The sequence below is a fragment of the Babylonia areolata genome, chromosome 32 (genome assembly GCF_041734735.1).
Source record: "Babylonia areolata isolate BAREFJ2019XMU chromosome 32, ASM4173473v1, whole genome shotgun sequence".
Taxonomy (NCBI): Eukaryota; Metazoa; Mollusca; class Gastropoda; order Neogastropoda; family Buccinidae; genus Babylonia; species Babylonia areolata.
In genome coordinates, this window is record NC_134907.1 from 10,925,138 (window position 1) to 10,941,983 (window position 16,846).

Consider the following 16,846-nt stretch of genomic DNA (forward strand, 5'->3'; position numbering starts at 1 on the left):
GTACGGCCAGTCCTCTCTTCTCCTCTACTCAGACCCCTCGGATGTCCAGTGGGTGTCTGAATGACCCAACCTTTAGCTTCCGTCGTCAGAATTGTGGTATTCTTTGTCAACATTCACCTCTCCAGTATAAGAGCCTTCCGCTTGCAATATTTTGATGATGGTAAGTGGGGTGAAACGCTGTTAACGTCGTCTCTTTCGCCGTTCGTATGGAGAGAGTTAATGGAGAGAGTTACCAGTCTTTACAATTTTTTTTTCTCAAGGCCTGACTAAGCGCGTTGGGTTACGCTGCTGGCCAGGCATCTGCTTGGCAGATGTGGTGTAGCGTATATGGATTTTTCCGCGAACGCAGTGACGCCTCCTTGAGCTACTGAAACTGAAACTGAAACTACAATTTGTTTATCATTATTTTTGTTCTCCTGGCCTCAGTTTCAGTTTCAGTTTCAGTTTCGGGAGGACGATGGCAGAGTGGTTAAGACGCTCAGCTGCCAAATACAGAGAGTCCGTGAAGGTGTGGGTTCGATCCCCTCTCTCTCGCCCTTTCTCCCAAGTTTGACTTGGAAAATCAAACTGAGCGTCTAGTCTTTCGGATGAGACGATAAACCGAGGTCCCGCTATGTGCAGCACGCACTTTGCGCACTGAAAAAAGAACCCGTGGCAACGAGAGTGTTGTCCTCTGGAAAAAAAAAAAAAAACTATGTGAAAAGAAATCCACTCTGATAGGCGCACAAATATAATTATTATTATTATTTTTTTTTTTATTATATGCATGCACTCAAGGCCTGACTAGAGTTTTAGAGTTAAGCATGCATGTGAATGACTGGTGTGAAAGCGCATTGATTTGTCTCTGCACAAGATTCAGCGCTATATGAATATTATCAATATTATTATTATTATTATTATTACTAGTCATTCGGATGAGGCGATAAACCGATGTCCCGTGTGCAGCATGCACTTAGCACATGTAAAAGAACCCACGGCAACAAAAGGGTTGTTCCTGCAAAATGGCAAAATTCTGTAGAAAAATCCACTTCGATAGGAAAAACAAATAAAACTGCACGCAGGGGAAAAAAAAATAATAAAATAAATAAAATAAATAAATAAAAAGGGTGGCGCTGTAGTGTAGCGACGCGCTTTCCCTGGGGAGAGCAGCCCGAATTTCACACAGAGAAATCTGTTGTGATAAAAAGTGAAATACAAATACAAATTATTATTATTATCATCGTTATCATCATCATCATCATCATTATTATTATTATTATTATTATTATTATTATTATTAATACCATCATCATCATCATCATCGTTATTATTATTATTATTATTATTATTATTATTATTATTATTATTATTATTATTATTATTATTATTATTATTATTATTATTATTATTATTATCATCATCATCATCATTATCATCGTTATAATTATATTTATTATCATCATCATCATCATCGTTATTATTATATTTATTATCATCATCATCATCAGCAGCAGCAGCAGCAGCAGCAGCATAATAATAATCGGTATTATTATTATTATTATTATTATCATCATCATCATCATCATCATCATCATCATCATCATCATCATCATCATCATCATCATCATCATCATCATCATCATTATCTCCTGGCCTCTTTATTTATTCATTCCAACATGTCCACAGATGCATCAAGCCCAACGACCTTCAGGCACCAGACAGATTCGAAGACAAGAAGGTCCAACTGCAGCTTCGCTACAACGGGGTCACGGAGATTGCGCGCATAAGGCGTGTCTGGTACCCTGTGCGAATACAGTGCAACGCCTTCATCCGGAAGTGCGTGGTGTGATTTTTTTTTTTTTTTTTTAGTTTAGATTGATTTAGTTTAGCTGTTTGTTTGTTTGTTTGTTTATTCATTTATTCGGTTGTTTCATTGTATTTATTATGTTCTGATTGTTTGCTTGTTTTTCTTATTTTTTTAAAAATTTATTTGTTGCCCCCCCCCCCCCCCAACCCGAAAGCGGAGAAAGGCTGCCTACATGGCGGGATAAAAACGGTCATTCACGTAAAAGCCCACTCGTGTTCATACGAGTGAACGTGGGAGTTGCAGCCCACGAACACAGAAGAAGAAGAAGATTTCTTTGTTGTTGTTGTTGTTGTTGTTGTTGTTGTTGTTGTGTGTGTGTGTGTGTGTGTGTGTGTGTGTGTGTGTGTGTGTGTGTGTGTGTCTGTGTGTGTGTGGTTTGTGCTTGTGGTTGCAGTTTTGTTGTTTTGTTGAGCTTTAGTTTATTTGGTTATTTTGTTTTGAGGTTTATGCGTTTTACTTTATAGATATATATGTTTTATATTTACTTTTACTTTTACATTTCAGTCAATCACACATACACACACACACACACACACACACACACACACACACACACACACACACACATACGCAGAGAGAGAGAGAGAGAGAGAGAGAGAGAGAGAGAGATTCAGATTCAGATTCAGATTCAGATTATTTATTCATTAATAGGCCTAGGCCCCTTATGAAGGGGTAAGTGACAATATAAGTAATAACAAACAAAATGAAAATATATAACCAACCATAATAAGTACACATATTACATTAACGCTGCAATGAAGTACAATATCTTAAGATGTCACGATATCCCGAAATTTAAATGCCTGGTGTAAAAACAGTGCCAGATTCCATATATCAGCATGTCTCGTGGATGACAATAATAAACTCAGTTTGAATAAACATGGCTGTCGATAGTACTTAGGTGGTATATATTTTTCTCTAATTCTACAAAGAGCTAGACGACGAAAAACAAAATGTACCTCGTCTTCTTTGTCTTCTTTACATAGTGGGCAAATTAAATCATTGTCAGTAAAATCTCTGTATCTATAGTAATGTGTAACTAAGTCTGACACGCCTAACCTAAATCTTGTTGTTACATACTTCAAATACATGTCCATGTTACATACCAAGTACTGTTTAACATCATGCGTATGTCCAAAAGTTCTATAGAAGCTAAATCTTTCACTGTTTTGAATATGGTAATTCCAGTCCTGCCATCTACAATCAATCAAGCGTTGCCGGAAAAGTCTTACAAACTGATTTATACTACCAACACCTTGATTCAACCATACATCACCAAATCCATATCTAAATAAACAAATACGTACATCTGTGACCCAATTTCTCTTTCCCCTAATATCTAACTCATACAACATTTTGTAAGCTCTATAAGGTATTCTATAATCTTCCATTTGTAACAACTTAAGCCAATAACGTATACACTGTATAGCAGAGTTAATATATATCGGATGTCTATTTGTTTCACCATAAACAAGATCATTAGGTGTACGCAGATCTACGCCTAGAAATTTCTTCAACGCAAACAAGTGCACAGATTCACATTCCAACGCGGCTTTATGCAGACCCCATAATTCAGAACCATATTGCATGACGGGTTGTACCTGAGCATCAAAAATTTTCAAAAACAATTGTAGAGAAGTGTTATTTAACGAAGATAATCTTTTTATAACACACAATAAGACATTTTTGGCCCTGCTAGCAAGATCTTTACAAGCAGAAACAAAGCTCAAACGTGTAGTAAAATTTATCCCCAAATATTTATAAACATTGACAACAGGCATTGTAATGCTATCATAAAACTATCTTTCCCGAGAACCTAAATATCCCCCCTTTCTAAATACAATGATATTACTCTTACACATGTTGACTTTCAGTTGAAGGGAACTTGCTGCACGTTGTAAGTTATTCAGCTGAGTCTGTAGACCAACAATAGTTTCTGACAAAAGTACAACGTCATCTGCTAATAACAAGATAAATAATTCAAATGCATCAAAAGAAAAAGTGGCACCATGTCTTCCGTTATTAATAACATCAATGGCCAGTTCATTTATGAAAAGGGAGAACAACACTGGACTGCACACATCACCTTGTTTTACTCCAGCTGTACAGGCTATATAATCTGTCAACTGTGCACCACATCTAACTCTACATTTTACGGTATCATAAATACTTCGAATACACTTATACAATTTACCTCTTATACCATTTTTCAACAATATTGGCCATAGCAGATGTCTGTTTATGGAGTCGAAGGCTTTCTCGAAATCAATGAAGGCTACATAAAGTTTACGATTATTAGAAAATTGCTTTTGTACCAGTGCCAAAAGAGCAAACATATGATCTATTGTTGAATATCCTTTCTTAAAGCCAGCTTGGTGGTCTCTGGTAATGTCATTTTCTTGTACCCATTCTTGTATTCTATTATTTAATATTGTACTAAACATTTTGCTACTTATATCACTAAGACAAATGCCCCTATAGTTATTTGGATTGTTGACATCTCCTTTCTTTAAAAGAGGTAAAATAACTGATTCTGTCCAGCTTTGAGGAAAGATACCCTTGTCAAATAGTATATTAAATAATTTAACAAAAAACTGTATAACATGGTCATTTGAATTCTTATACATTTCACCAATAATACTATCCGGCCCAGCAGCTTTACGATTTTTCAGTTTCCTCATTGAATATAATACTTCCTCTCTAGAAATTGGACGGTTCATATAGTCATTAGACTCAACATACTGAACATCCCCATTTACATTACCACTAGCTGTATCTTTTTCTAACAATGATTTAAAGTGACGAAACCATGTGTCGATACTGATGTCATTTCTTGGTTGTTTTCTTTTAAATGGGGTTTTGTGAACAGCTTCCCAGAACTCTTTCTGGTTCTGTATAGATGTGACAAGTTGATCTAACAATGCATCGTTAAACTGTTTCTTTTTTCTTTTCAACATTTTTTTGTATTCACGTTTGACCTGATTATATTCATGGCAAACATTCCCATCCAAAGAACGTCTGCATTTCGCTAATAGTCTTCTTACTTTTCTTTTTTCAATCTTACACTCTTGATCGAACCAATCATCAAACTTTCTGTTATTACCAATATAGATACGTTTCTTCATGCAGTCAGCACATTCTCTCATACATTCATTAAACTTAACAAGAGCTTCGTTAACATCAACATCAATTAAATCTATCGCCTTATCAATTTCAGTACTTATTCCTTCTGTGCGTAGAAGATCATTAAATATATGAGCATTGTTATCATTCCATACAAACTTCTCCAAAATTTGACGACTACATACTGTATCACATATATTTTCATTAGGAAAAGTAACACTTGCAGTAACAGGCATATGATCAGAATCTATCCGTTCGCAAACATTCAGCATACATGCATCACACACAATGGAAAAAAGCTCGTTTGAAAAAATAAAGTAATCAACAACACTACTCCTTGTATCAGAAATATATGTGGAGCGACCTTCAAGGTCGCCATTACATATTCCATTCAAAATAGTTAAACTTAAAGTAGTGCACATGCTGAGCAGTTCTTTCCCATAATTATTCAGAGTACGGTCTTCCGAAGAGCGTTTAGCATTAAGCGATTGACTCTTATGTTGCACGTCAAGGACAGAAGTTTCTAAATAATCATGAGAAATGTTTGATGTCCTGCTATTCAGATCTCCACAAAGAACAATATATGCATCATATTTCAACAAAATATCAGTCAAACATTCTTCAAGTAAATGTATACCATTATCATAGTCAAAATAGGTATAAAAAGGAGACCCTTCTGGTGGAATGTAAGCGCAAACATAAAGTACATCTTTAGGTGTTCCAAACAACTTTTTGTCAATAAGAATCATACAAAAATTAGTATATTCAACGTCAAGTACTTTTATAAATTGAACAAATCTATTTCTTACTAAACACAAAACACCACCAGAACGTCTTCCTTGTTTTGAAAGTTTGATTGCAGATTTACAAAAAACTTTGTAGCCGACAAATATGTCGGAGTCACAGTTATCCATAAAGGTTTCAACTAAACATACGAAGTCAAATGTACAAATAAATGAAAGAAAATCACAATCTCTGATTTTAGAGAACAAACCATTGACATTCCATAATAAAAATGAAAAGAATCGTTTATTTACAAGCGCCGACAAATCATCATTGCACAAATCCTCATTTACACAATCTGACACATCATCTGACTGGGATCTCACATTGTGACATGACAGACGCTGGCTGTCAACTTCTGTGTCACGCTCCACTACATTAAACTCCACGTGCTCAACGGGAGTCGACACCCCAAATCCACTGCCTTGAACAGAAGCCGTGCATGCACGTGCGTTCATTTCAAAGTGACACTCCAGCGGTGCCGTGTCACTTTTGTGGCCCCTCAAAGAAGTGCCAAGATTCTGTGGATGAATGCGGTGCCTAGAAAAAGGCCGGCCGAATACCTATTTCACTTCTTTGAGCTGATCATGCTCGTCAAGACAAAACTTTTTGCCATCAATGATTAGATGGTCAAAGACCATAAATGATTTCTGACCATTACTTCTTGCTTTCTTTAAGTGTGGCGACAATTTGCGACGGATTTCACGGACACGCGAGGAGAAATCTTCTCCAATGAAAATATTAGTGCCTTTCAACTTACGTTTTTCTTTCAGGATTAGCACCTTATCTTTGTACAATAAACATCTGGCAATAATAGGAGAGTCTGGTTTTCCGCCAAGCCGATGCACCCGGTCAAACTCTATGTCCTTTGTCATGTCCAGTGTGTCTGTCAAAAGGTCTTGTACAATGCCCTCACAATCTTCATAACCGTCAGATGTTCGTCGCTCTATGCCGTAAAAGATCAGATTGTTACGTTTAGATCTTCCTTCTAAGTCATCCGTCTTCTTTTCCAGTGAGTCAACTCTTTTCATCAGATCATTGTTCGTCTTTGTCAGCTCCTGGTTTTGTTGTCGCAGAACACTCACCTCCTCCCTCAGCCCCACCACCTCCTCCCGCAGTGCACCAAACTGTTCCCCAATAGTGTCCATACGTCTGTCCACGTCACCAAACCTCGTGTTCATGGTACCGTTCATCGACTGCAACATGGCCATGATGTCGGTCAGGGTGGGCGGTTCCTGGGAAGAAGGGGGTGTCGACTGGCTGCTGTCCGACGCACTGCCCGGTCTGTCCGTGCTGGCTCTCCGTCCCCCGCTGGTCAGTCTGCTCTGCCTCAGGCTCTCCGATCTGGAAGGTCCAGGCCCGGGGTTCTGCTCCACATCGCCGCACCTCAACAATAAACTCCCCCAAAACATCAGCGTCAGGAGCAATCCTAACGTGACACCGTCTATTCTACAGCGCGGTGTCAACATGGCGATGCGCATCGCTGCCTTTTCTTTTGCTCTCTTCTCCATAAACAATTGAAATACTGGCTGAAAACAGCCACAGGAAGCCCTGAAAACTAGAGGTGCTGAAGGCATGACAGTTCACAAGACTACTGACATGATGACGACGCATAGAACTACTGCAGTCTCCGGTACTGACAGAAACTTTGCAGAGGTGGAAAAGTGCGACCTGCACTCGTATCGTCTCAGTTCACTCCCCCGAGAGAGAGAGAGAGAGAGAGAGAGAGAGGCATGATAATGGCCTTAACTCACTCAGTACGGCCAGTCCTCTCTTCTCCTCTACACAGACCCCTCGGATGTCCAGTGGGTGTCTGAATGACCAACCTTTAGCTTCCGTCGTCAGAATTGTGGTATTCTTTGTCCACATTCACCTCTTCAGTATAAGAGCCTTCCGCTTGTAATATTTTGATGATGGTAATTGGGGTGAAACGCTGTTAACGTCGTCTCTTTCGCCGTTCGTATGGAGAGAGTTAAAACATTTGCTCGCGTTCTTACTCTTGTCCTTGCTCTTGTCGTCCTCCTCCTCCTCCTCCTTCTCCTCCTCCTCTTCTTCCTCCTCTTCCTCCTTCTCCTCCTCCTCCTCCTCCTCCTTCTCCTCCTCCTTCTTCTGCTATCCTGTAGTCTCAAGGCCGCAGGGGGCATTGCTGATGATCTGACAACCTGTTCTCTCCATCTCTGCCTGTTCCTCGTCTCTCTCATGTTGTCGCTCAGTCTCAACCCTCTCCATCTTGGGATATTTGTCAACGGGAAGTCATTAATTTACAGCTAAATCTTTTTTGTGAAAGGACTATGACTCTCAAACAAAGAGAAAAAAAAATTGCACTGGCTCTTAGTGCTGCAGCCTTGGGGGGGACTAGTTGGCCTTTGGGGACCATCCACCCCAACGCCGACTGTCCTAAAACCCTCTTGGCCGAGAGATTGGGGGTGTGTAACTTGGAGCAAGACACTCTCCACTATAATCAAATTCTAGCCCAGAAAGTCGGGACAGCAGTTACCCCCTCTGCTGTTCTGAAGGTCATCATCGGACACGACTGACTGTCATTCATACATACATACGGGGGCAATAGCCGAATAGTTAAAGCATTGGACTTCCAATCTGAGGGTCCCGGGTTCGATTCTTAGTGGCGCTCGGTGGGTAAAGGGTGGAGATTTTTCCGATCTCCCAGGTCAACGTATGTGCAGACCTGTCAGTGCCTGAACCCCCTTCGTGTGTATATGCACGCAGAAGATCAAATACGCATGTTAAAGATCCTGTAATCCATGTCAGCGTTCGGTGGGTAATGGAAACAAGAACATACCCAGCATGCACACCTCCGAAAACAGAGTATGGCTGCCTACATGGCGGGGTAGAATAAACAAAACGGTCATGCACGTAAAATGTGAAACGTTACATGTTTGTCTGAGTGTGCATGTGTGCATGCCTGAAATCTGATTGAATGACACAGGAAACGAATGATGAGCGCCCAGTGGCAGCCGTCAGTCGGCTCTACCCAGGTTGGCAGCCTGTTGTGCAAATGACCCCGTATTTGTAAAGCGCTTAGAGCTTAGTCTCCGAACGAGGATAGACGTTATGTATAATTATCCATATCAATCAATCAGTCAATCAATCATACGTGTAAGGTACTGACATCCTCTGCTGTTGTGACGGTCATAGTCCAAAACTACTGACTATCATACATACATACATGTTAGGTTCTGACATCCTCTGCTGTTGTGACGGTCATAGTCCAACACTATTGACTATCATACATGCCATACATGTCAGGTACTGACATCCTCTGCTGTTGTGACGGTCATAGTCCAACACACCTGACTATCATACATGCCATACATGTCAGGTACTGACATCCTCTGCTGTTGTGACGGTCATAGTCCAACACACCTGACTATCATACATACATACGTGTCAGGTACTGCCACCTGTCGGAGGAGTCCAAGAAGACGGCGGAGAAGAAGGAGGCTGTGGCGCTCATCATGAGGCGGGTGGGGGCCACCCAGGACCAGTACAGGACCGGCACCACGATAGTGAGTCAGGGCCACCTCCTCTACCATGGTGATGATGATAACGACGACGACGACGATGATGATGATGATGATAACGACGACGACGACGACGACGATGATGATGATGATGATAACGACGACGACGACGACGATGATGATGATGATGATGATGATGATAACGACGACGACGATGATGATGCTGTTGCTGCTGCTGCTGATTATGATGATGATGACGACGACGACGACGACGATGATGATGATGATGATGATGATGATAACGACGACGACGATGATGATGCTGTTGCTGCTGCTGCTGCTGATTATGATGATGATGATGACGACGACGACGACGATGATGATGACGATGACGAAGACGGCAACGACGATGATTATGATGATGATGATGATGACAACGATGATGATCATGAGAATATTGACGATGATGTTGATAATGACGACGATGCTGATAACGAGGATGAGAATAATGATGATGATCATTATGATGACGACGATGATGATAATTACGATGATGAGAATGATGGTGATGATGGTGTTGGCGACGATGATGTTAATGATAATGATGATGATGCTGACGACGACAAGAATAATGATGGTTATTATTATGACGACGATAATGAAAATGATGATGATGAAGATAGTGATGATGATGATCATGATGATAATGATGAGAAAGATGATGATGACTATGGTGATGATGATGTTGCTCGTGATGATAAAGATTGGGATGATGACGGCGACGACGACGATGATGATAAGGATGATGAGAATGATGATGATGCTGATGACGATGATGGTGACAACTATGATGAGAAAAATGATGATTATTATGATGACGACGATGATGATAATGATAAAAATTACGATGCTGACGATGACCATGACGACGATGATGATGATTATGATGATTATGACGATAATGGCGACAACGACGATGATAAATGATGATGATGCTGATGATGGTGATGACGACGACAACGATGGTCATAATCATGATGATGACGACGATGATAATGTTGAGAATGGTGATGATGATGATGATGATGGCGACGACGACGATGATGGGAATGATGATGATGATTTTGACGACTAAGACGATGATGATGACGATGATGATGATTATTGATGTTGTTGCTACTGCTGCTGCTGCTGCAGCTGTTGGTCTTGTCGTCGTTGTCATTCTCACCATCATCGTCACTCTCATCATCATTCTCATCATTCTAGTCGTCATGCCATTCACCATCCCCCCTCCCCTCCACCCCCTCCCAATACACACACACACACACACACACACACACACACACACACACACACACACACACACACACACGAACTCTCTCGATACCTCAACAGGTGTTCCTCAAAGACAAAGCGGCCGTCAAGCTAGACAAGGAACTGAAGAAACTCAAGGAAGAAGAGGAGAGGAAGAGGAAGGCGGAAGAGGTAGAGAGGAAGAGGAAGGCGGAAGAGGAAGAGAGGAAGAGGAAGGCGGAAGAGAAGAAGAGGAACGCGGACGCGGACAAGAGAATGGCGGAAGCGGAAAAGAGAAAGGCGGAAGCGGAAGAGAGAAAGCGGAAGGCGGAAGAGGAAGCGAGGAGGAAGAAAGCCCAAGAGGAGGACTCAGATCAGACTTTCCAGAAGCAGCCTTACCAACAACCGGATCAGGTAAAAACTTTGAGACAGATGGGTGGGTGGGTGGGTGGGTGGATGGATGAATGGATGCATTGGCGGGTGGATGGATGGATGGATGGGTGGGTGGGTGGGTGGATGGGTGGATGGATGGATGGATGGATAGGTGGGTGGGTGGTTGGATGGGTGGATGGGTGGATGGATGGAAGAACGGACATTCCATTTTGCCTCATTCGTTCTTTTTTTTCTTTTTTTCTTTTTTGTTCCTCTTTTCTTCCTTTCACTTTTCTGCATTTTTACCTCCTTCCTTCGTGTCTATTTTCTTCCTTCCTTTCTTCCTTTCTTTCTTTCTTTCTTTGTTTCTTTCCTCCTTCCTTTCTTCCTTCCTTTCTTTGTGCTTTCTGCCTCTCATTTCTTTCACCCTTCTCCCTTCTGTAATCCTTTCCTCCTTCCTTCACTATATTCGTTCATTCATTCATTCATTCATTCATTCCCTCCCTCCTTACTTCCTTGCATCCATCATTCTTTCTTTCTTTCATTCATTCACTATCGTATCACTCATTCGTTCACACTTTTATCCATTCATTTATTTATCCATGCATGCATCAGTCTTTCTTTCTTTCACTCATTCATTCATTTATTTCTTCATTCTCTTATTCATTAACTCTTATCCATTCCTTACTTCCTTCATTCATTCATTCATTTATTCCCTCCTTCCTTCCCTTATCCCTTCCTTCCTTCCTCTCTTCTTTCTTTCCTTCCTTCCTTCCTTCCTTCCTTCCTTCCATTCCTTCCATACCTTCCTTCCTTTATTTCTCTATTCATTCATTAATTCATTCATTGTGCCTCTTCTCTGCCTTCCTTCCTTCTTCCATACCTTCCTTCCTTTATTTCTCTATTCATTCATTAATTCATTCATTCATTCTCCCTCTTCTCTGGCACTTTTTTTTCCAATCAGCTGTCAGTGGTCATAGAGGAGGGCACACCAGCATCGTCCATGAGAACTGTCGACGATACTTACACCTCCTCCACCTCCTGTTCCAACGCCTCTGCCATCCCTTTTGACAGCCAGGAGGGATCCGGTGAAGACGCCAAACCCGGCACCAGCACCAGCACCAGCAACAGCAACACAAGAGAGGAACCGAAATACAAGTGAGGATCAGTGTGTAGTTGAGGTTGCGGCCGAGAGTTGGGGTTTGCTTGGGTTGGTTGGGGTTGTCTTGGGTTGGGTTTGGGGTTGTCTTGGGTTGGGGTTTGCTTGGGTTGGTTGGGGTTGTCTTGGGTTGGGGTTGAGGTTGGGTTGGGGCTGGGTTGGGTTGGGGTTGGGGCTGGGTTGGGTTGGTTTGGTTTGGGTTGTGTTGGGGTTGTGTTGGGTTGGGTTGTTTTGGGTCGTGTTGTGTTCTGTTGGGTTGAGTTGTCTTGGGTCGTGTTGTGTTGGGTTGGGTTGAGGTGTCTTGGGTCGTGTTGTGTTGGGTTGGGTTGAGTTTTCTTGGGTCGTATTGTGTTAGGTTGGGTTGGGTTGACTTGGGTAGCGTTGTGTTAGGTTGGGTTGGGTTGTCTTGGGTAGTGTTGTGTTAGGTTGGGTTGGGTTGACTTGGGTAGCGTTGTGTTAGGTTGGGTTGGGTTGACTTGGGTAGCGTTGTGTTAGGTTGGGTTGGGTTGTCTTGGGTAGTGTTGTGTTGGGTTGAGTTGGGTTGTCTTGGGTAGTGTTGTGTTGGGTTGTGTTGGGTTGGGTTTTTCTTATACTTGATTTAATTTGGTTTTTATTCGTATTTAGTTTTCAATTTGGCTTGATTTGTTTGGGGTTTTTTTTCGTGTAGTTTCGTTATGTTTTAATAAGCTGACTTATTATTTTATTTTTTTCATTTGTTTGGATGGAATTTTTTTTTTAAATTCTATTGGATTTGACTTTTTAAGGAATATTGCATTTGATTTCATTGCTATTTGTTTTGGTTTCACTGGGTTTTGTTGGGGGTTATTTTATTTCAGTTTTTTAAATTGCTTCTTATTACATTTTCTTTTCTTTTGCTTTATTGTACTTCGATGATTTGATTTTTTTTTTTACTTGAGTTGGTATTGTATTTGGTTCATTAATTGCTATTTGATTTTAACTGATTTTTTGAAATTATTTCATTTAAATTTTGATTTGTTTTTGTTTTTGGTTTGATTTGATTTGATTTTCTAAAACTGTTATTTGATTTTAATTGGTATTTGATTTCGTTGTTTGATTTGATTTTTCATTTCTAATTCTATTCCCCCACCCCTATCCTCCTCTTGTGACCCCCACCCCATAAAAAACAACTCAAACAACAAAAACGACAACAAACAAACAAACAAACAAACAAACAAAACCACCTGCAGCTTCTGGGACATCTTCCGCATCGTGGCCCGAGAGAAGGACAAGACTGACATCCACCGAATGACGTCCATGAAGATCCTCAAGTTCATCGCCTACATCCTCATCTTCGTCATCGTCCTCGTCACCGCAACGGCCCAGCGAGTCAGCTTAATGGTGGTCGTGTCCGCCATGAAAACCACCACCGCCACCACCACCACCAAGAAAGACCTCACCGAGGTGTGTGGTTTTGTTTGAGAAAAAGTGGTCAAGAATGATTTATGTAATTTGTGATATTTTTCTTTCGTGTAAAGCGCCCTGAGCTCTTTAGAGAAAGAAAGAAAGGGCGCTAAGTAAATATACATTATTATTATTATTATTATTATTATTATTATTATTATTATTATATTAATGCCAGTGGGGGATAGACTAAAAAAAATCTTGGTAACAGTCGACTTACTTGGGATAAAAGAGGCGATGTATCGAGCCACAAGCTCTTCTTCAGGCAAATGAAATCAGTGAGTGACAGACAGAAAGACACAGACAGAGAGGGAGAGAGAGTAAATTCAGGAAAGGAAAGTGATGAGAAGTCACAGGAAAGGACCCCAAAAACAAAGCAGTGTGAGTAGAACTGTCAGTGTGAATGTATGAGGGAAAGAAAGGGTTCTGAAAGGGAAGGGTGAGGGAAGGTGGGCAGGGGGTGAGAGGGCAGGAGTGAGGGAAGGGGGTGGAAGAGACTGTTAGTGTTAGGGACATATGAACAAGAAAGTAAAATAATAAGTGGGAAAAAAGTATATATATATATACACTCCGACTATGACCATCAGAACAGAAGTGTACGTATATATATATATATATATATATATATATATATATATATATAGTGTGTGTATGTGTGTGTGTGTGTGTGTGTGTGTGTGTGTGTGTGTGTGTGTGTGATAGTCAGTCGTGTCCGACTATGACCATCAGAACAGCAGAGGAGGCAACTGCTGTTCCGACTATTTGGGCTAGAATTTGATTATAATGGAGATTGTCTTGTCCAAGTGTATATCCCCACTCTCTCGGCCAAGAGGGTTTTAGGACAGTCGGCGTTGGGATGGTTCCCAAAGGCCAGCTAGCCCACAAGGCTGCAGCACTAAGAGCCAGTGCAATTTTGCTTCCTAGTTTGAGAGTCATAGTTCTTCACAAAAGACTAAGCTGTAAATGGTTTCCCATTGACTGGAGAAACCATTGATAATACAGCTCTCACTTTGCTGTTAATATATATATATTATATTAATGTCATCTCGTCACTGCAGCCTGTGTCCAATTCTCCAGCTCTATCAGCCCTTGAACATGATGTGTGTTTCTAACCCCACCTCAGACCCAGGCGAAGGCGAGGTCCACAGCTTACTACATTCTGATGATGGTGGCCGTCTGCATCCCTTACATGCTGACCTTCTTCCTCAGCGTCCTCAAGGTCCTCTTCGGGGGCTTCCGGAACCCCTCACTGGGGACGTGGATCTGGGTGAGTACTGTGGAACTGCGGCTGGCTTGCTCACTGTCGTCGTTATCGTTGTTGTGTTGATGATGATTGATGAAGGTGGTGATGACGATGGTGATCATGGTGGTAGTGATAGAGGTGGTTGTGGTGGTGCTAAGGAGGAGGAGAGGGAGAATGAGGGGGATGTGATATTATCTGTGGTTAGCTTATTCATTGTTATCGTTGTGTTGATGGTTGATGATGATGATGATGATGATGATGATGATGAAGAGGAGGACGGGGGGGGGGGGAGAGGGAGGAGGAAAAACTGATATGATCAGTGCTTTGCTTGTTTACTGTTATCGTTGTGACAATGATTGATGGAGGCGACGATGATGATGATGATGATAATGATGATGATGGTGGTGGTGGTGGTGGTGGTGCTATGAGGAGGAGGGGGAGGAGGAGGAGGAGGAGGAGAGGGAGGATGATGATGATGAGTGCTATGATCTGCGATTTGCTTGTTCATTGTTATCGTTGTGACAATGATTGATGGAGGCGACGACGATGATGATGATGATGATGATGATGATGATAGTGGTGGTGGTGCTATGAGGAGGAGGGGGATGATGACGATGATGATGATGAGTGCTATGATCTGCGATTTGCTTGTTCATTGTTATCGTTGTGACAATGATTGATGGAGGCGACGACGATGATGATGATGATGATGATGATAATGATGATGATGGTGGTGGTAGTGGTGGTGCTATGAGGAGGAGGGGGATGATGATGATGATGATGATGATGAGTGCTATGATCTGCGATTTGCTTGTTTATTGTTATCGTTGTAATGATAATTGATTATGCTGAGCAGGAGGAGGAGGAGGAGGGAGGGTAGATGATGATGATGATGCTGATGGTGATGAAGAGTAGGAGTAGTAAATGTAGCATTCGCAACAGCAAAAGCAGCATGACTTGTGGCAGCAGCAGCAACAGCAGCAGCAGCAGCAGCAGCAGCAGCAGTAGTAGTGGTCGTAGTAGTCATAGTAGTAACTGTTGTTGTTGTTGTTGTTGTAGTGTATCAGCAGCAGTAGAGGGAGGCGGAGGAGCAGGGGGGGGGGGAGGGGGGGGGCAGGATGAGGAGGAAGAAGAATAATTGTAGAAGTAATCATAGCTGTTGTTCGTCTTCTTCTTCTTCTTCTTCTTCTTCTTCTTCTCTCTTCTTCTTCTTCCTCTTCATTCGATTAGCATCAGCATTTTAAAAATTCTTATTCTGAATCTTGATGATGATGATGATTGATGATGATGATTGATGATTGATGATGATGATGATGGTGATTGATGATGATGATTGATGATGATGGTGATTGATGATGATGATGATGATGATGGTGATGGTGGTGATTGATGATGATGATGATTGATGATGATGGTGATTGATGATGATGATGATGATTGATGATGATTGGTGATGGTGATTGATGATGATGATGGTGATTGATGATGATGATGATGATTGATGATGATGGTGATTGATGATGATGATGATGATTGATGATGATGGTGATTGATGATGATGATGATGATGATGATTGATGATGATGATGATTGATGATGATGATGATGATTGATGATGATGGAAATTAACAAATAATGAGGCCTCATTATTTGTTAATTTCCAGTTGAAACACCACCGAGGCAACCATGTGTTTGTTCTGTATTGTCCGTGTGTTCTGTGTGGCTTGTTCAGGATTAAAGAGGCTATGCCAGTCTTGAATAAAAGCTAATTTGTGCTTGCACATTTCTTCTGTCTTTGCTGCTGTGTGCACATGTCAAATGATGGGTATAAAGACAGGCCCGGCGCTTCCTTTTTTTTAAGGAAGTGTCTGGGTTTGTTCCAATGTACCTTTTATTTACCTGTGTGCTAGCTGAATCGGTAGCGTAAGCAGCACTGACTTGAAGTTGTGTACCTTGTGAATGGAGAGAGTTACAACTCTTTACTATTTGTTAATGATGATGATGATGATGATGATGATGATGATGATGATGATGATGATGATGATGATGATGATGATGATGATGGTGATGATGGTGATGATGATGATGATGATGATGATGATGATGATGATGATGATGATGAT

At 41.2% G+C, this 16,846-nt stretch overlaps 1 protein-coding gene across 4 annotated transcripts in view; it reads left to right on the plus strand.

The window, feature by feature from the left end:
* LOC143276616 (chitin synthase chs-2-like) overlaps positions 1-16,846 on the plus strand; it is a 150,776-nt gene that overhangs the window by 76,464 nt on the left and 57,466 nt on the right. For 3 of the 4 annotated variants that reach the window (XM_076581225.1, XM_076581227.1, XM_076581228.1), the window contains 6 exons: positions 1,666-1,815; positions 9,165-9,279; positions 10,630-10,941; positions 11,864-12,057; positions 13,267-13,480; positions 14,604-14,747. In XM_076581225.1, coding sequence (XP_076437340.1) covers positions 1,666-1,815; positions 9,165-9,279; positions 10,630-10,941; positions 11,864-12,057; positions 13,267-13,480; positions 14,604-14,747 — 1,129 coding nt within the window. The remainder of the gene's footprint in view (positions 1-1,665; positions 1,816-9,164; positions 9,280-10,629; positions 10,942-11,863; positions 12,058-13,266; positions 13,481-14,603; positions 14,748-16,846) is intronic. The other variant, XM_076581226.1, reaches the window with a different exon arrangement.